Source organism: Protobothrops mucrosquamatus, unplaced genomic scaffold (assembly GCF_001527695.2).
Source record: "Protobothrops mucrosquamatus isolate PMUCROS unplaced genomic scaffold, P.Mucros_1.0 scaffold2016, whole genome shotgun sequence".
Classification (NCBI taxonomy): Eukaryota; Metazoa; Chordata; class Lepidosauria; order Squamata; family Viperidae; genus Protobothrops; species Protobothrops mucrosquamatus.
In genome coordinates this window covers 123292-143818 of record NW_015388127.1, presented here as the reverse complement: position 1 = coordinate 143818, position 20527 = coordinate 123292, and the positions used below count along the sequence as shown (strand labels likewise).

The 20527-nt window shown below is 38.0% G+C and overlaps 1 protein-coding gene across 4 annotated transcripts in view; it reads left to right on the top strand.

Moving 5' to 3' along the window:
* RBMS1 (RNA binding motif single stranded interacting protein 1) overlaps positions 1-19268 on the top strand; it is a 132373-nt gene extending 113105 nt beyond the window's left edge. For 3 of the 4 annotated variants that reach the window (XM_015823855.2, XM_015823856.1, XM_015823854.2), the window contains exons 7-14: positions 10058-10173; positions 11159-11208; positions 11294-11387; positions 13860-13910; positions 15519-15629; positions 17172-17252; positions 18087-18171; positions 19161-19268. In XM_015823855.2, coding sequence (XP_015679341.1) covers positions 10058-10173; positions 11159-11208; positions 11294-11387; positions 13860-13910; positions 15519-15629; positions 17172-17252; positions 18087-18164 — 581 coding nt within the window. In that variant the 3' untranslated portion in view covers positions 18165-18171; positions 19161-19268. The remainder of the gene's footprint in view (positions 1-10057; positions 10174-11158; positions 11209-11293; positions 11388-13859; positions 13911-15518; positions 15630-17171; positions 17253-18086; positions 18172-19160) is intronic. The other variant, XM_015823853.1, reaches the window with a different exon arrangement.
* The last annotated feature ends 1259 nt before the right edge of the window (positions 19269-20527 follow it).

Sequence of the window (20527 nt, the reverse complement as noted above, 5' to 3'; positions counted from 1 at the left end):
CGCATAACGGTGCCTCCCACTCCTAACCCACCGAGACGCCGCAGCATGATACCGTGGTCTACAGTATCAAAAGCCGCTGAGAGGTCCAAAAGAACAAGGACAGAGGAATAGCCTCTGTCCCGGGCCCTCCAGAGATCATTAACCAACGCGACCAATGCCGTTTCCGTGCTGTGTCCCGGCCTGAAGCCCGACTGGTATGTGAAGTCAGCCGCTTTAGAGCCCCAGTTTTCAGATCTTGATACTTTGTGAACTTCTTCAATTATTTTTCTTTTTATTGAAAATTTTATAAAATTTTACAATATGAATCCCCCCCCTTCCCCAACCCACCCTTCCACTCCCCCCTCCCTCCCCCCTCACTTCCCAGTGCCAATCACAGGGTTAACAATAAAATAATCATACTCTAACTAACATTAATCAACTATTAAAATAACATATCTATAACCTCCTTTAACTCTCTTTTAAACAAATATACAGTTATTAAAAACAATAATAACATCACTTTAATAATTAAAAATAGTACTAAATAAACTATTCTAACCTTTATACAACAATAATACTCTAAAATTCACTCAAAAACCAAATGATATTTTTGGTCCCATATTTAGGCTCAATATAATCTATCCATCTTCTCCAAACCAAAATATATCTTTCTTGTGAATAATCCTTCACATAAGCGGAAATCTTGGCCATTTCTGCTAAGTTCGAGACTTTAAGTGACCATTCTTCTATCGTGGGTAAACGTTCCGTTTTCCAATATTGAGCTACTAATAGTCTTGCAGCAGTTATAAAGTTCAACATCAATTCCATTTCTTTTGCATCCAAGTCTTCCATAATACCCAACAAAAATATCTGCAGCTTAAACTTTATCTTTTTCTTAAAAATATTTTGAATATCTTTTTCTTCTATTCTACTATCCCCTTGTATTGCTGCATCAATTATCCACTTTATTCTTTTCAACATATACCTATCTGGTTTATAATTATTATGGCCTGTCGCACAGTATACCAGATGTTCAGACTGGATTTGACATTTTTGTCTACCTATCGAATTCTTTCTAAGGACCTGGAATAGGCAGATGTGGATATTTGATGATGTTAGAGGTATCTTTGCAGGATGTAAGCTGTTCCGAGTAAAGCTGCTTTTTGCAATTGACTGATGGTGAATTTGTTAATGCCGATGGTGTTCAAATGGTACTCCAGTTGCTTTGGGATTGCACCCAGGTGCCCATGACTATTGGTACTAACTTTGCCTTTTTTCGCCACAGTCATTCTATTTCTATTTGTGGACCTTTGTATTTTGTTATCTTTTCCATTTCTTTCTCTTCTCTTCTGCTGTCTCCAGATACTGCTACATCTGTTATCCAGACTTTTTTGTCTTTCTTATCAACAATTGTTAAGTCTCTGGTGTTATGTGGCAGGTGCCTGTCTGTTTGAAGTCTAAAGTCCCAGAGCACCTTAGCTTCTTCATTTTCTATTACTTTATCTCTTTTATCGTCCCACCAATTCTTGCTTGCAGGCAAATGATACTTCTTGCAGATCTTCCAATGTACCATTGTTGCTATTTTGTCATGCCATTGTTTGTAGTCAGTCTGTACAATCTTCTTGCAACAGCTAACCAGATGGTCCGCTGTTTCTCAGGTTCTTTGCAAAGTAGCACTTGCTAGCTGTTGCTGTCTTCTCAATTCTGACTTTGTATGCATTTGTTCTCAAGGCTTGGTTTTGTGCAGCCAGAATTAGCCCCTCTGTCTCTCTTTCTTCAACTTTCCTGCTCTTAGCTATTGCCAGGTCTTGTTATTATCTGCTTTCCCTGCTGGTTTTTTTTCTAAATGTACTGGCCATGTAATGCTTTGTCTTCCCATGTCTGCTTTCTGTTCTTTATTTGGTCTTGTAGACAAATTTGGTCTCTCCAATATTCAGTAGGCCTTCCTGGTAGGTTCAGTGCATCTTCTACATTATCCTTAATATATTCTTCTAATGTCATTTTTTCTTTTTCAATTGTCTAATGTACTTGCAAGATTCCATGCCCACCCATTTCCCTTGGTAAATAGAGTCTGTCAACATTGTTGTCATTATTTTTCTGGTCTTTCTATCCAGGGCTTTTAGTTCTGCTTGAGTCTAGTCCATCATTCCAGTTGTGTATCTAATGACTGGAATTGTCCAAGTGTTGATTGCCTTGATAGTATGTCCTCCAAGAGTTTGGACTTAATCTTCTTCGCTCTCCTGATATATTCATTTCTAACCTTTTTCTTGGCTTCATTGTGCTTGATGTCAGCTGAAGGATGCCCAAGTATTTATAGTGGTCATCTTCATCCAGACACTTCATGTTATTTCCATAGGACATCTTGATTCCTTCAGTTTTCACCATTTTCTCTAATTTGATGGTAAGCAGGTCACATTTGTCCAGTCCAAACTGTATTGCAATATATTGACTATATATGTGGACATGTTGAGCAGCGATTCTATTCCAGATGGTATATTTCCATACAGCTTCAAGTCGTCCATGTAAAGGATGTGGGATATTATTATTAAGGTATTATTAATAGTAATAATTCAGTTAATTATCAACCTTATGTATTAGTTTAATACCCAGCTGACTGGCATAAGATGCAATCAACTCCCAAGAGCCAGACAAAAGACTTTTGTCTTTTTTTCCTATGCTTCCTCTAATAGCATCAAATTCTTTGCTTGTGTCTATAAGGTCCACATAGTTTCTGACTAATGGTCTGAATTTGAACTGTTTGAAATTGATATCTCTGTTTTGAGCTTGAAACAGCTGTTTTGTGTTCAAAACAGTTGCTTTGCTTTTTAAGTGGATTGTTTTGGGGCACTTTGAAATGACTGAAACCGTTTCTTTCAAATAGTTATTTTGAACTCAAAACACAGCTGTTTGAATTCAAAATGGTTTGCATTCAGAACGTCTTACACATTGCCACTTCTGACCTGTCTTGTACTCTTCTGATGTCTGGCTAGCTTCAGTGGTCTTTTTAAATTCACATTTGCTTCTTGGCGCATAGTGAAAAGGGCAAGGTTTGCTTCACTTCAGCTTTAGAAGAGGCAGTAGTTACTGTCTGTTAGCAGCACAGCTTACTTCTGTGTAGGACAAGGATAAAATATGTTGAATATAAATAAATCTGCCCAAAAGCAAATTCCTGATAATGGAGGACTGTTGGCTAAATCAGAAGTCTTGATTTGGATGAGAAAAATCTGCAAGAACAGAGAAGTCGGGATATGTTACTGAACAGATTTGGATGGAAAACCGTCTAAAAAAGCCATGCTGTCATTTCCTTCTAAGCTGAAAAAAACATCTGGAATCAAATGCAAAATGGCCAGATAAGTTGGCAGGAGAAAAAACTGGGACTCTCAGACAGCAAGAAGGTGTTCAGGAAACGCTGAATAAACATTTCTAAGAAAATCAGGCCAGACTCTTTTTTTTAATCTATTGAACTTTGTAAGAAGCATTTATTTAAATGTTTTTATACTAAAGTGTGCAAATGAGGTACTCGGAAGCTTTGGACACCTGTCCCATTCACAAAAAAGTACAACTGTAGAAGTTCCTAAAAAGAATCAAATAGCCTAGGCAAGTAACAATCATAGTGATAGTATATCTATTAACCCTGTGCCTTTAACTTAGCACCATACAGACATAGGATAAAAACAGCAATTCAAACTATAGCATACTATAAACATTTCTAAAATTATCTTGTAGAATAAGGAATCTCTAAAGTAAAAGATCCCTGACAGTCTACAGTATTAGGACTATTCAGAAAGAACTAAGGAAGCATTAAAACCTATTTAATTCTTGCTGTTGTTGGAATAGAATTGATGTAAGACTAAAAAAAAGTTGGTAGTATTAGCGGGAATGTGTATGAAGGTACAGTAGCTGCAGAGTTATTGTAAGAGCCATTGTTAGAAACCAGAACCAACTTAGAGAAATGAGGAAATCAAGACTTATATGTGTGAAATCAGATAAGGACTAAAGCAGGGGTATCAAATTGCTGGGCTGCGGGCTGGATGTGTCATGCCGAAACCGCGCCCACCCCATTGTCGGCAATGGGAAAAAAAGTTGCAAAACAACGCGAATGTCGCGTGATGTTGCGAGTGTGACACCCTTGCACTAAAGGAACAAGCCAGTCTAGTTTTGCCATTGCTTCACCGTTCATTTTCTTGTGATCCACTGCATTGAATAAACCACTGAAAGGGATTGCCAATAGTAGTGACTGCCAACAGTAGTGACTGTTCAGGGTCCTCCCACAGGCACATAGGGCCAAAGCTTCTTCTCTAGGTAGCCAATTTGTCACTGCTCCATAATGTGCAATCTGCTAGAAGGAGGCACTTATTCGCAAAGTGTTAACTGGGTGGTGGAGAGCAGGCAAATAATGGTTAGGGGCCAAATGAGGTACTTCAACACTGAAACAGGGCAAAAATGTTCCTGAATGTGGAGAAAAAGGAAGGAATATCATTGAGGCAGGTGCTGCTCTCATTCCCATTTTTTAATTAAACTGGAGTCCCTGATATGTGAGCCCAGTTTCCTTAAGCTTACTTATAAATGAATTCCAGTCAAAGGAATATAGGTGTAGACAGGCTGTAGTTGAGGTCCTATAACATGTGTTTCTGAGCAAACCAGACAACTGAGTAGAATTCAAGAAATCTGCACCAGGCAGAGAAGGGAGAACTTGATGTGGGGATATAAGAGGGATTGTAAACTGCTGGGGCACAGAGTCATGTAATCCAGTAGCCAAGAATAGGACAAAAATTTATATAATTTCATTCCAGAAGACACTGCAGAATTCTTGGTACTCAGTTCTCCGTATGCAAGGTTAAGTAGGATTTATGCCTTTACAGCAGGGTAGGAAGCACAGCGGCCATAATAGCAATCGCAATAGCATTTAAACTGATATTACCGCCCAGTAGCACTTTTACAGCAGTTTCTGGGTGGTTTACAATGTAAGCATTTTGCATATTGTCCCCAATAATCTGGGTCCTCATTTTATTGACCTCAGAGGGATGGAAGCCTGACTCAGTCTTGAGACCCATCAGGGTTAAACTCCAGGCTGTGGGCAGAGTTTGCCTGCCATACCGCACTTTAACCTCTGCATGATGATGATGATGATGATGATGATGATGGAGGAGGAGGAGGATTTCCATTTATATCCTGCCTTTCCTCATCTGTTCCTGGGAAATTTCATTTCAATCTGCAGATGATAAATACCCCACATTTGCTGTAATATGCAAGACTGCTTTTAAAATACTATTTTAGACAAATCAGTCCAGTACGATCTACCCAGTTTTGTCTAGGAAGCCAGTTTCATATAGTGAGAGGGAAGACTACAGCTGTGCCTCCAGGGGCCTCTCCCACCCCAGAGGTACTCCATGCTCTGCTTAACAACCTGCATGTTCATTTAACAGTTCATTGCGGAAAGTAGGGATGGGGTCATTCGGTGAAATGCTTCATCTAACAGCTGTTGCAACATGTGACTATACATATGGTCCTATCTCGAGGATTACCTTAAACAACATAATATGGTTTAATAATGTACAGTTGAAAATCTGGGGAGGGAGGGGAAGAGGAATTCTGATTATGTTACTAGACTTCTGAACCCATTGAAAGTGGTTGCAGACCATTGTCATGATAAAATAATTTTCAGCCTAATTTGTATGCTAAAATTATATTTCTTGCTAAATTATCTTTCTGTTAAAAAGTTTGTGTGCATGTTTTTTTTACTGGAAATGAGAGTTAAATAAGGGTTAGTAAGGAAACTGACTGAGAACATACTTCTGAATATCTAGCCCAAGTAATGTAATCTGAGTGTAATTCAGTCTAATCCCTGTCTTTATATTCTATAAAAACAACAGACCGATTTTCCTGAAAATTGATAAATTACCAGAACTCACAGATAATGGAGAATCACAAACAACAAAACAATTGTTTAGAACAATTTTAGCATTGTTCACTGTAGAAATGTATACTAAAGAAATGTATACTAAAGAAATTTCCTCTACAACATATCATTATAAATAGCATTCAATTCAAAGCACTACGTGAAATGCAAATGACTGCATTGTTAGTACAAAATGGCAGCTGGAGTGGTTGGGATGATCAGACATCCCAGAATTTTCAAGCTTATGGCTTATATAATTCATATTATATTTCGAAACAGGATTTTATATAGTCTATGGAATGTTGTTTGCTGAAAATCAGTGAAGCAGGAAAATTATTATTATTATTATTATTAGCTGAAAATATTAACAACCGACTTTATGGTAGTGCTTCTACAGAGTCATTAAGTGTATTACAAGGAAAGGGAGGAACAGCTGTGTTTTAGTCAAAATAGTTCTGTTCAGTCAGCCATTCTATGATAAAATCTGAAGAAAAATGGAGCCACTAAAAGCCCACGTAAAAGTCAACAGGAAGAAAGCTAATTGCATCTCCTGGGGGAAAGAAATTCCATATATATATAGTGTCACTGCCAAAAAGGACCTTTTTTTTTTTGTATCTGCCAGCTTCCACCCATCATGTTTGTAGCTGCTGTTTGTAGCTGATACATTCCTCTTAACATGAATTTTACCGTTCAAATTAGATTTGCAGACTATATTCAGGTATTCATTCATCATTCTATCTCTTCCCATACAGAAGTAAAATTAAAGCATTTAAAAATTAAAGCATTATCAAGATTCAGACTTTCAGAGCTTAAAGCAACCTTCTTCCACTCACTAGATGTTTTATAATAGAATTTCTTAGAATCCCTAGCCATTGACCATGTTTATGAAGTAAGATAAAAACTTCAGTTTATAGTAAACATGTTACCTATTACCAGCCATTCTGACTCAGGAATTCTGGGAGTTGAAATCCACAAGTCATAAAAGAGCCAAGGTTCCCTACCCCTGCCCTATACCATTACAGAAGGTGACTATCCAGTCTCTTTTTAAAAGCCTCCAGTGATGGAGCACCCACAATTTGTTCCACTGTCTAATTGTTCTCACGGTCAGGAAATTTCTCCTTAGTTATAGGTTGGATCTCTCTTTGATTAATTTCCATCCGTTGTTGTCTTTGTAATTCTGATTTAAAAGGCAGAAAAGGAAGGATGGATGGATGGATGGATTTGTACTCAAACTAGAACACTGTGTTCTAGGTGAGAATAGTTGAATACAGCTGGATCCCCTTGAGGTTGTTTAAGCTGTTAGAGAACCACAGATAGAATTAAGACCTGCAAAACTTGCTTATACTGTTGCATGCTCAGAGTTAATTCTGCAAGATTCTCTTGGATGACAAAAATATTAGATACGTGCCAAAACAGGCATTATGTGTCATAGAAGGGCTTCATAATGTCACCATTTTAATTTCGGATATATAATCCAACAGAACAACTATGTAAACAGCCTTTAGTGCATAGCTGTACCTTATTAACATTTTTTTTCAAAAGAAAGGGAAGGGGTTTCCTCCAAATAAATTTAACAGTAAAATGTGGGATGGAAGAATTTATTAGTGTAATGGAGGAAGATACTATTGGATAAGAAATGCTGTAGACTGTGAATGTTTGAGCATTTGAAACTGCAGAGTATCCTCTATCCATTAAGATTCTCCATACAGAGGATGGAAAATCAGAAGCAGGTAGTTCTTGACTTACAAACGTTCATTTAGGGATTGTTTGAAATTTACAAGAGCACTGAAAAAAGTGACTCATGACTGTTTTTCACACTTACGACCATTGCAGCATCCCTGTAAGTCACACGATCAAAATTGGGGCATTTGGCAACTGGCACTTATTTATGATGGTTGCAATGTCCAGTCACGTGACCCCCCCCCCCCTTTTGTGAGCTTCTGACAAGCAAAGTCAGTGGGGAAGCTGGATTTGCTTAATGACCATGTAACAACTGCAGTGATTCGCTTAACAACTGTGGCGAAAAAGGTTAGAAAACGGGGCGCTGTTCACTTAACAACTACCTTGCTTAACAGCATAAATGTTGGGCTCAATTGTGGATGTAAGTCGGGGACTCACTGTACCTCAGCTGGTGCAGAATCTCCATGAATAGGGAAGCTCTACAAGAGGGGTGTCAAACTGCCGGCCCACAGGCCGGACGCGTCACCAGGAAACCGCGCCTGCTCCATTGCCGGCAATGGGGGAAAAGCTCTGATACGTCACGCGACATCGCGGGTTTGACATGTCTGCTCTACAGTGTATCTCTATTTAGAGGGGAATGAAAGGAACATGGTGACTAAGCAGGACTAGAAGTTATAAACATACTTTCTTTGGATTAAGAACCGCTGAATTCATTGGGATGTAATGCGGGTTGATTAAAATGACTTTTTGCCCTTTCCTTTTTGCAAGAAGAATAAAACAGAAACAGTGCACTAAAAAGATCCACTTTCAGCATAGAAATATCCTGTGAATACATAGAGAGCAATAGGATGGGAGTCCTCAACCCCCAGGCTGCGGCCCACTACCTGGCCATTTAGATCTGAGCCGCACAAGCTTGCATGGCCTTTCTCCTCTCCTCCCCCCCCCCCGGGTCGGGCCACCAAGCCCTAAAGGTTGGGGACCACTGCAATAGGAGCTGTTGAATTCAGTGAGACTTACTAGAGTAAATATTACAGGTTTATACGTGCTGAATCCAGATTCCACAAACAGCCTCTTTTTGTCTGTGTATCTGTGCACATATGCCTGATTTCAAAAGGGTAATTTCATAAACACTAGAAAAGTTTCTATCTGTATATAAAGATAGAAGAATCCAGTCTTAAAGGGTCCTGCCTTAAAATGAATGAGAAAAATTCTAATATGAATGCATTCTTCACCACCACCCCTTTAAATACCTTTTGTGGCCACAGACCATCAAGACTTAACTCTAGATTTAAATCATAACATTTCTTCAAGCCTTCGTGGACCCCCTGTGATGCCATTGAAGCCCCCCCCAGCAGGCCACGGACCACAGTTGAGAACCACTGAACTAAAGCATTTCTCTGTGCTAGTGAATAAATCCTCCATTGGTGTATCTGTATGTCTACCTTTATATAGTATAAAAAATGTACAGTATACAGAGAGGCGAAAATCAGTAGTTGAAAATGTACTGAGTTGAAATGAGCATTCTACAGATAGTCCTTGCTTAATGGCTGGGTTTTTAATGACTGTTTTATGATTTTGAAGTTACGACAGCCACAAAAGGGGCTTTACAGCACCCTGTTGTTGTTAGTTGCAAAGTCGTGTCTGACCCATCGCGACCCCATGGACAACATTCCTCCAGGCCTTCCTGTCCTCTACCATCTTCTGGAGTCCATTTAAGCTCACGCCTACTGCTTCAGTGACTCCATCCAGCCACCTCATTCTCTGTCGTCCCCTTCTATTGCCCTCAATCTTTCCCAGCATTAGGCTCTTCTCCAGTGAGTCCTTCCTTCTCATTAGGTGGCCAAAGTACTTGAGTTTCAACTTCAGAATCTGGCCTTCTAAAGAGCAATCAGGGTTGATCTCCTCTAGGACTGACCGGTTTGATCTCCTTGCAGTCCAGGGGACTCGCAGGAGTCTTCTCCAGCACCATAGTTCAAAGCACCCTAGCCATCATAAATGGTCTCCCCCTCCCCCACGGTCACATGAATGCATGTGGAATGGGTCAGCTTTACAATAAGCCATGATGTTCTGCAGTCTTATGACTATGATTCGCTATGTTTTTTGCTGGTTTCTGCCCATTCAAACGAATACATTCACTTAATGACCATTGTGTTCATTTAACAACTATTATGAAAGAGGCCAGAAAATTATTTCTGTTTACTTAGGTGCCCCAACTTAATGACCACAGCCACTTAGGCCATAATTCCAGGATCAGTTATAAAGTTGCAAATCAAGGACTACCTGTTACTCTATATTCGTCTTACTGACTTGGCTGAATGTAAAGATAATAGTCCTATTAATTCAGTAATCTGCATACATTTATATATACTAGATTGCTGATCTAGATAATTAAGCTAAATCAGATGGCAGTAAGTCCTTTTCAAATGGTGGGAAGAAAATATATCATTTTGCAATCCCAGAGACTAGTACATCAAATTGATCCCAAAGGATTTTGTTTAGCTCCTACAGAACCTTTGTTGTGCAAGTTTGCGGATGGAGGACAAAAAAAGAGACAGAATCAGAACAAATATATACAAAATGGAAGAGCATGGCACAGAGAAGGCGAGGTGAGACTTGTAAGTTCTCATTTCAACCTTTTAAAGTTTATGTGTGTGTAGATTTAAGAAAGTAATTAATAGTACTTTGTTTTGTCATTCCTCTGTATTATGCAATAGGTTTTTACAATTCTGTGCTATTTGCCCTCTTGATAATATAAACATTGAAATTAAAATCATAAACATGCAATCCCTTTTTAGGAATGTTTTAATTTTGTTGAAAACCATTTACTGCTTTATGACTAAGAGTCGAATCAATAAGAACAATAAACAAAATGCAATAGGATCAAAATTGCACGTCAGCAAAGGGAGGAAATGGCAATTAAATACTTTTTAATCAAATCAAACCGTAATCTAATCACAGCACTGTGAACCAGAATAGCCTTCCAAGTCATGTCAGAAAAGCAAGGGGCATTGGCACACACACCTCCAAAGTTTCATCAAACATTTGACGGCTCTTAGTAGTTTAGTGAGTTGTTGCCTCTGAAGGGAAGGCGCTCCAATTATTGCTATTCTTGAAAATACCCTCTCTTTCCTAGTCACATGTTCAGTGCATATTGTGTGGTTTAACAGTTCAGCTACATTCTGGCACATGGTTATATGAGCACATTTCTATCATGAGTCAGCATATCCTGAAAAGTTCGGTGAATAACAAGATATATAGTAGCTGAGATTTGTATGGGCTTTCAAAGCATGCTTGGGGAAAGTCAGGGCACTGAATGGTGCATTGCAAACATTCTCATTGGGGGATATGCAGCTGAGTGCCAAAGCTGAATTAACGTGAAAATATATTTTGATTGGAGTTCTTTATTTCATTGAATAAGTATTGGAACTCCTAAATACTTCACTTTATATATCAATTACGGTAAAAATTATTTCTTGAAATACTGTGCTTTGCTGTCATTGTATCATTTTTTTTATTAATTCAAACAGATGGGCTAGTGTAATGTTTCGATTGGGTTAGGAACCACTGTTTATTGTTGATTAATTGCTCCTTTTCCTAAAGGCTGGGATGACACTCACTTATGATCCAACTACAGCTGCTTTACAAAATGGGTATGTAAATAAAGCACTTAATAAATGCATTTGATTTTCCTGTATATTTTAAAAAGTTAATAATGAAGATATGTGTATTTTCTAGATTTTACCCCTCACCATACAGTATTGCAACAAACAGAATGATCACTCAAACATCTATCACGCCATATATAGCGTCTCCAGTTTCTACATACCAGGTGTGTATTTCAAGATTAACAGAATTAACAGTAGAATTATGTTTTGTTTGTAAGTGGCTCATTTGTATTATGCATATTGAAAAGCCTTACCTAAAAAAAAAATTTTTTTTTTATATAAGGAGGTGCCCGGTGAAACCCCAAATGCACAGGACGGGATGGTTGATTGAGGAAGGGAAGTAGGAAAGAGGGAGGAAGGAGGAGTGGTGGTAGGATGGGAGGAGGAAGGTATGGTAAGTGGAAGAGGGTGGTGCAGGAGGGGGACACCGGACACGTCCGTGAATGTACTGTTTAGTTTTATTTTTTTTTGTTTGGTTGACATTGTGATAAAAGATTTATGTTTTTATGTTTTTTACTGAAAAATTAATAAAACTTTATTAAAAAGAAAAAAAGAAAAGAAAAGCCTTACCAAATCTGGGCGTATCTAGATGAGGAGCCCTCAGCTTTCAGATTCCCTCAAAGCCCATTGATAAGAGCTCCAGAAATTAAGGACTATCCATTTGGAAGCCAAACAGGCTACGAAAAGCTAGTGTACCACACCAAAGATAGTGCAGGACTACATTCAATAGTTTTAGTGTATATTCCACACAAATTTCTGAGTAAACCACTCCTTGGTTTCCTGTTGTATAGGAATTGATAAGTACAGCAGGGGAACATAAAAGCTTCCGTTGCTTAAACGTATTGCTGAAATAGAGATAATGTATTATGTTTGAGAGAACCATGAAAACCTCAGATTGTTTATCAGATTTGCTGAAAAAGAACAGGCCTGTATCCAAAAAGCTTCCTTACTCACTAGAAGAGTAAAGAATCTCTCTAAAATTGTATGTTAGTATATGTTACAGGAAAGATCCCTAGAGTGTTTATAGATTATTTTATAAGATTTCAAGTAGATTTCCTGTTTACTTCCTTTCTATTTAGTGCATGATCTCACAAAACATTTGGAGATAAACCCAATGAACCATTGGGAGATAAACCCAATGAACCTTCTTCAAGGCTGAAGAAGAAAGTGAGCAATCTCACACTTTCTTTAACCCTACATCTCTCTTGGGAAGGCTGTGTAACACTAGACTCCAGAGACCGTGCTAGCTTCAATGGCTTAGAAGAGGGAAGGAAAGAGAAAAACAAAAACAGTGTTACTGAGAATTGCTGCCTTTTCCTTTTGCCTTCAGGGAGTGAAATTGGCTTGGTTAAGGGCAAAGGAACTGTATTCAGCCAATGTGGGATCCCTGCCCAGTCCCGTGGCTCTGCTCAGGGTAGGGATTGGCAAATGCCCAGGATGCTTGGGAGGAAGGCTCGGCCAGACAGGAAGGCCCCGGGAAATCAATCCCACATTCTACTGAAGGGGTTTAATAGCTTTTGCAGACTTCACTGGCTGCTGCTTCTGAGTTCTCCTCCAGATGGAGCTTTTGAGCAAGTGATGTAGATAAATGGCTCTGGTTTTCTCTGATTCAAAACTATACTCAAAGCTAGTTGTGCGTGTATACACTACTCTGTGAATGGGCAACTTGTTCATGAAGGCCAACGTAATTTGTACCCATGCTTATCCAAACAGGATATGAACCTGTGGAACTTGCCATTCTGAATCTTTCAGTGTGCTGTTTTATAGTTCACTGTTTGAAAAAGAAAGTGAAGGTATCAACACCTAGCAGTTATTACAGAATTAAGACATTCATAGGCAGCACATTTATTTTAGGTAGAAGATTTTTTTTTCTCTCAAAATGTCCGGATGATCCTTATCAGAGCCAAGGTATACTTTCCTCCAGTTCTATCTTTGTCTGGTTAAGCTCTATTAACTATTCCTTTCATCCAGAGTATTCATCCCAAATAAAAGCAAAATATCTCTAAGTCATATTTACAATGAACTTTTAAAGTTAAGTGCAGTCAGAGTTGGATAACGCTAAAGCTCAACAGACAACCTCCTCTACTGTAAATCCCAGTTGCTCTGAGAAAAAGGAAACAGATGTTACCGCTTAGTCAGACCCCTCCCTCGGCTTGGTGTCTGTGAAAACTCTGCTGAGGAGATCACATCCTGTAGTCTAGCAGTGTCAGATCGGGATTGCTGGTATTCAGCTTTCTACTTCTACTTAAAAAAGGGAGGAATTGTTTACATCTTAATCATTTATCATCTGCTTGTAGCATTTGAAGGTAGTGCACTAATACATGTTGGGTAGAGAGGATTATGGTGTCTTCTAAGTGAAGGATAATGTGAATTAACACAGTCTACCAGGTTGTCCTATATTGGCACTCGAATTTTCACTTCTTGCAGCCAACATATAAGTCAGCTTAAGGCCACTTCCCAACCTTGAGTCTTCAGAGGATGGTCAAGTCCAGTGCAAACTCAGGATGATAGCTGTCATCCAACAATATTTATGAACTTAACATTATTGGAGGCTGGTTGAAGATACACTGAACGTTCTATAAGCTATTCATCATTAATACAAATTTGTTAAAAATGGTTTTTGTTTTATTTTCCAGGTGCAGAGTCCCTCCTGGATGCAGCCTCAACCATATATAATGCAGCATCCTGTAAGCATGCACTGTTTCTCTTAATGTTGCTCTGACTGCTCTTGGAATGGGAATGGGGAGGAAATGATTTCATTCCCATTTTTATGGGTTTATACAGTCAGAGCCGGACTATATAAACCCATATATTCTATAGCAGGCACAACCTACTGTATACACTAAACAACCACCAAGAGATGCTGGGAGTTAGGCATTGAACTGATATAACATTATACAATCCATCGCTATTGATAAAAAAATAATAATTTCATCTTATCCTTAAGCCCCCTAATCTAAAAAACTAAGTGACTGATGGATCAATTCTATCCACCTCTGTTGAAACAGCTGTAATGGGAAGCAAAGATGGAAAGCTGTAAAATTGGGATGAAAACCTATGAGTCCTATATACCTCCTGGAAGATACTAGGGTGGTTTGTCATGGGTTATCATATACCTGAAAGGCATTAATTTGGGGATAGCTACACACACACACACACACACACACACACACACACACATACATACATACCCAAACAGGTGTGTGTGTGTATGCATGTGTGCCCATATCTTTAGATACACAGTTCCTGACAGGAAATCCTAGATCTATCACTTCTGAAGCTTAGGAAATGCATTGTGCTCACTTCTCCCACTGAATTTAGTTTAGAGAAACTTGCAGTCTATATTTGGGGCTGGATGATATCTGTATAGCCATACATGGAGCCCATTATAAATACTTCACTAACTGCCCTGCTAAAATAACTTTACCAGAAATATTCTTACTTATCGAATAAAATAGCCATACCGGATTAGTCTAATGTTCCGTTTAATCCAGCATCTTGTTTCCTGCATGCTGCAAAGAGTTAGATTTATTGGCTTAGATGGTCCCTTCCAATTCTATGCTAGACAGCCAAAGGTTTCCCAGAACATTTTCATCATTGAGAGCTACAAAAGTGAATGGAGCTACTAGTGACCATAACATCCATTTTGTTTTTTGTTTAAGTAGGGGGGAGAACTGGAGTTTGTGCAAAAAATAGAATTCCTAACTATTGCAGTAACAAGATCCATGTATGCTATGTTTTGTGTAGAAAAAATGGTCCTTTATAGGGGTTAGAAAACCCTCAGAAAATACCATGAAGGTGACCTTTTCCTGTGGCTGAGGAAATGGAAGATTCCCGCTTATGTAGCATTCAGTAGAATCCCACATATTTACCTGTGCCTTAAATTGTGATAATCTTGCAGTGAACAATAATCTCATAATTATATGAATTTCATAATGTTCATCTTCCAGCATATGTTTTCTCAACCATTCATTTCAAAAACCAGTGTGCTGTTTTAATAAAGATCTTAAACTTGTTTTTTGCTTGTTTGTATCCTGCTTTTATTATTTACGCAAATAAATTCAAGGCAACGAACATATCCAATACATCTTCCTTCCCCTATTTCCCCCACAATGACAACCCTGTGAGGTGAGTTGGGCTGAGAGAGAATGACTGGCCGAGGTCAGAATGGATCGTACTGAAAAAAGTCTTGACCCCAAACCTTTTGTTTTCTCTAAAAACGTCTTACTTTGCTAGAAAAGAGAGAAAAATCCACATGAGGAAATGTTTGAAACCTGTCTCTTTCATTCTGGTAGGGTGCTGTATTAACTCCTTCCATGGAGCACACCATGTCTTTGCAGCCAGCGTCAATGATAAGTCCCCTGACCCAACAGATGAGCCACCTTTCATTGGGCAGCACTGGAACAGTACGTAGCCTTCCAATAAGTTCCATTAGTAACCACTGTAAAAGTTACTATCTCTTCTGTGGCATGTTCACTACCTAGTATGAATGCATCCATTGGAAACCCTGTCCATTCATAAAATTCCTAAACTTTACCTTTGTCATTTTTTCGAGAGAGGAACATTAACATTAGCAGATTTGAAGGGTGAATGTAGCTGCTTTTCTTCCTCGTATTTCTCAAAAATACACGATCTTACAGCTTGATAGCAGTGGTATCAGCATACATTGTGAATGAGTTCTTGAATCTACTGTGAGTTATTCATCTCTTATCTGCCAACGAGAACTGGCATTGCTGGGTGAAATGTCTTACAAAGAAAAAACAGAAGACACAGAGTCGCCAGTGATTTGGTTAAAATGATTTTGGAAACACTTGATTTATTTCTCCAAGATATTAAAGCAAAAAACGTAAAAACACGCTTTTACAGGTAGTCCTCAACTTACGACTACAATTGAGCGCAAAATTTCTGTTGAGACATTTGTTAAGTGAGTTTTGCCCCATTTTACGACTTTTCTTGCCACAGCTGTTAAGTGAATCACTGCAGTGGATAAGTTAGTAACAGGGTTACTGATGGGGCCTCCCCATTGACTTTGCTTGTCAGAAAGTCACAAAAGATGATCACATGACCCTGGGATATAACAAAGGCCATAAATGAACCAGTTGCCAAACATCTGAATTTTGATCACATGATCATGGGACTGCTGCAAAGGTCATAACTATAAAAACCGGTCATAAATCACATTTCTAGTGCTCTTGTAACTTTGAACGGTTACTAAACAAGCTGTTGTAAGTCGAGGAATACCTGTATTTGTTAATAATCTGAGAGCATGCATTCTTTCTATAATAGCAATAGTTCTTAGACTTATATACTGCTTCACAGCCCTCTCTAAGCAGTTTACAGAGTCAGCATATTGCCCCCAACAATCTGGGTCCTCATTTTACCAACATCAGAATGATGGAAGACTGAGTCAACCTTGAACTGGTGAGAATTGAACTGCCAAACTGCTGACAATCAGCAGTCAGCAGAATTAGCCTACAATACTGCATTCTAAACACTGCACCACCATGGCTCTGTAAGCTGCCTATAAATCATTGTGAATGAATTGGGTGGCCATATACATTTTCTTAATGAATAAATAAATACCTTCACTGGCTAAATTCATCATAGTTTATCTAAATAACTTATAACAAGTTTTAGTTTCTACATTACTCCATCCTCTCCATCACACATTCGGATGACAGCTGTATCTACTTTCAAATACACTGTGTTTTGCTTGGAATTACTAAATTTAAACCTACGTTAATCAGGGTTTGCCATTTCAACTATGATTTATGAATCATGGCTAAACAAAAACAGAAGAGAATTCTTCCAAGCAAGTCATGGTGCACATAATATTTATTGGGTCTTATATGTCAGATGGTAACATGTTTGAATGTGCTTATGTGTAAGATGGTAACATGTTTGTATGTGCTCTATTGAGCTGAATATATTACCTGCCTTTTTTGTAGTACATGCCTGCCACAACAGCTATGCAAGGAGCTTATATTCCCCAGTATACACACGTTCCCACTGCAGCTGTTCCAGTTGAGGTAAGAAAATCTTTACTAGTCAAAATGTATTACGTTATTGCTGTGAACTCTCGGGGGGGGGGGGGTTGCTACTCTTATTGATGCATCGTATTTTTAAATGGTATTTAGGCTCTATGTTTTTAACTGTACATCGCCTGGAGTTACTCTGTGAGTGAGATGGGTGGTGTCTAAATTTGGCAAACAAATAAATTGAAAATTCTATATATACCTTCTTAAGAATTTGATTAATAGAGTGGGATAAAAGCAACTATGGCAACTCTGTGTGTGTGTGTGTGTGTGTGTGTGTGTGTGTGGTGGTTGATGTGCTTTCATGCATTATATTTGTAGAGAATCAATGATGAATTGTCTTAAGAAAAATGGCCAACTGTAATACATACCATATTGCCCTGAAAATAAGACCCGGTCTTATTTTTGGGGGGTTTTTTTACTTCCAAAAGAAGTAGCAGGTCTATATTTTTGGGGGGAGGGGTTGTCTTTTCCACTTATCTTGCAGCAGTGGCACCAATAGCCCTGACCAGCCGGCTCATTTCTTCTTCGGCCGAAGGAGCAACTTGCTTCTGCAGCTGAGAATGGAGCTCAGCCTCCATTTCACAGTCAGAGGCCTTTCCGGAAGGCCTGTGCAGCCCAGAACTGAGCTATGGATAGCTTTTCAGTGCCGTTGTAACTTTGAGGGGTCATTAAATGAACTGCTGTAAGTCGAAGACTACCTGTATCTGATGTCACAAATTTTAGAAATTGTCTTGATATATTTTCTTATAAAATTTGCTCCATAACTCAATTTGAAGAAATAATTAGAACACCTTTCATACTATAGCTGGTGATTTTTTTTAACAGGAGGCCAGTGGTCAGCAGCAAGTTACAGTAGAAACATCCAGTGATCATTCTCCATACACTTATCAACAAAACAAGTAATTGTGAGGTAAAATTGTTAGCATATTTCTTCAGACATGTACAGAATATTTTCTCATCCCAAAATAGAAAGAAATACAGACTCTGCTAATAATTTTATGAAGCCAGTGTGAAATAATGATGAATTTGGTACCCTGAATGTTTTCTCAATTCCTATAATAAAATAACAAAAGTTGTCTGCTACAACCATGAACTTGTCAAGGAAGTTTCCTTCTGTTGATTATAGAAAAATACATTTGTTATAGCAAATTTTCATTAAAGTTGCTTAGGATACCAACCTCTAGAATATCTATAATAGAGACCCATTCTTTTAAAGCCATATCTTGATATTTGAATTTGAGAATTTCCTTGGATTTTTAACTTGCCTTCCAATTAACATTTTAGGAAAATACATCTAAGTATTATCCTACGTATTATGCTTTAATTTTGCAAGATGTCTTACCCTCTCTACCTGAAAGTGAGATAACTATTTGTATACATATTTGGGAAAAAGAAGCTCAGTGCTTCTGTTCTGTCGATGTAATAATATGAAATATCTACTTAGAAATTTTAACATCAAATGTAGATTACATGCATGCAGACATCATGTAATAAACCATGGCTTGTTTCACCAATTTGGGAATTCTTTTTTTAGCCATTCTTGTCTGTGTGAAATGTGTTATGGAAGCCTGGAAATGGCTCAAAAAGAAATAGAAAATAAGCCAGGGAAATCACCTCAGAAGCATCATGTCCCTTTTTGGCATTTCATGTCACTTCACAGGTGCACTTTGTAAACCAGTAACCAGCCCTTGTTTAAACTGATATACTTCCTTCAAATAAACAATAGTGCATTCATTGCCCTTCATTCATACATACCTTTAGGCACGGTGTCAACTAAGCTCCGCACAGATTACTTTCTCCTTTTACGTTTATAACCTCAGCAAATTCCTACAGAAGGCTAGATATTAGGAATCTGATATTTGGGAATGAAATGTATTTTTACCTTTTTTTTTTTTTCAGATACGTTGGTGGTGACCTTGCCTAGAGAAGGATGCAAAGGCTGAAACAATCATGGATTTTACTGATCAATTGTGCTTTAGAAATTATTGACAGTTTTGCACAGGTTCTTGAAAACGTTATTTATAATGAAATCAACTGAAACTATTTTTGCTATAAGTTCTATAAGGTGCATAAAGAAAAAGAAAAAAAAAGATCTTAAAATTCATTCTAGTAGCTGTTCCCTCCCCCCTCCCTCCCCCGAACAGGTTTATTTTAGTAAGAAATTTTTTATCAAGTGTTAATGACGCAAAAAAAAAAGAAAAAGAAAAAAGAAAAAAAATCTTAAAAATAATTCCGGTCACGCACAGCTCAAAATGGAGACACATCCATGTGCATGACAGAATCCGTGTCTTGGTTTATTTTTATTTTGTTTTAACTTTTTTAAAAATGTATAATTTTTTTTTGAAGTTTAAATTAGTAAAACATCCATGCTGATGTTCTGTGCTTGCTGTGTGAGTCTCGCTCTAGTGCAGTGTTGCAATTGTAGGGTCTGTTTTCATAGCTTTCTGTTGTTGTTTTTTTTTCCTTTAAAAGTAGTCTGAAGTGTCTCATCTTTTTTCTATCAATTCCAATTTGCCTTAACTCTTTTAATGCTGTAGCTGTTTCAGTACGTAGTCCAAACTAATGGTGTAGAATGCTTTTGACCAAAGCTGGTCTATTATGCCTTGTAAAACAGCAGGATAGGGCTTTTAAGAGGTAGTCGATAAAAAATTGCTGAAAAATCTGGCTTTTTAAAAATGTGTAGTAAGTGTTTTTAATGATTTTTTTTCCTCACATAATAATGTAAGTTTGTGAAATGCAAGATTGGGGAATAGGGAAATGTTTTGTGTGAAACACATTTTTCTGACGGGGGAAATTTTAATAGAATAAATCGTTTGTAAGGCCTTATGCCAATTAGTTTTCCTCTGCTAGTTAGGAACTCTGCTGTATGATGCAATGTAAAAAAAAAAAAAACTTTTTGCCTTTTTTTCCAGAAGCTAATTATGTTTTAGTTGTAGGGTGGGGGAGTTTGGGGGGTAGGGAATCATGGCGAATGTTTCTGTCCTTTTTAGTAATGATAATGCTTAAGAACAATGCTGTACTGAGACCTAGCAAATAGAAGCATTTGCTTTTACAGCAAAGGCAAAAGCTAAAAGACTTTTTTCAAAATATAAGCTGAGATTTAAGTAGAAAATGAATGAGATTGGGTACTCGCTCTCTATATTAGGTAAATAAAGACTTGGCACTTTTTAAAGGTAACTTTACCAAAGAACAAAAGAGCCAGTAACCAATAATTCTGAATTGTCTCAGCAGTTATGTCTTCTGTACTCTTTTATTTTTTATTATTT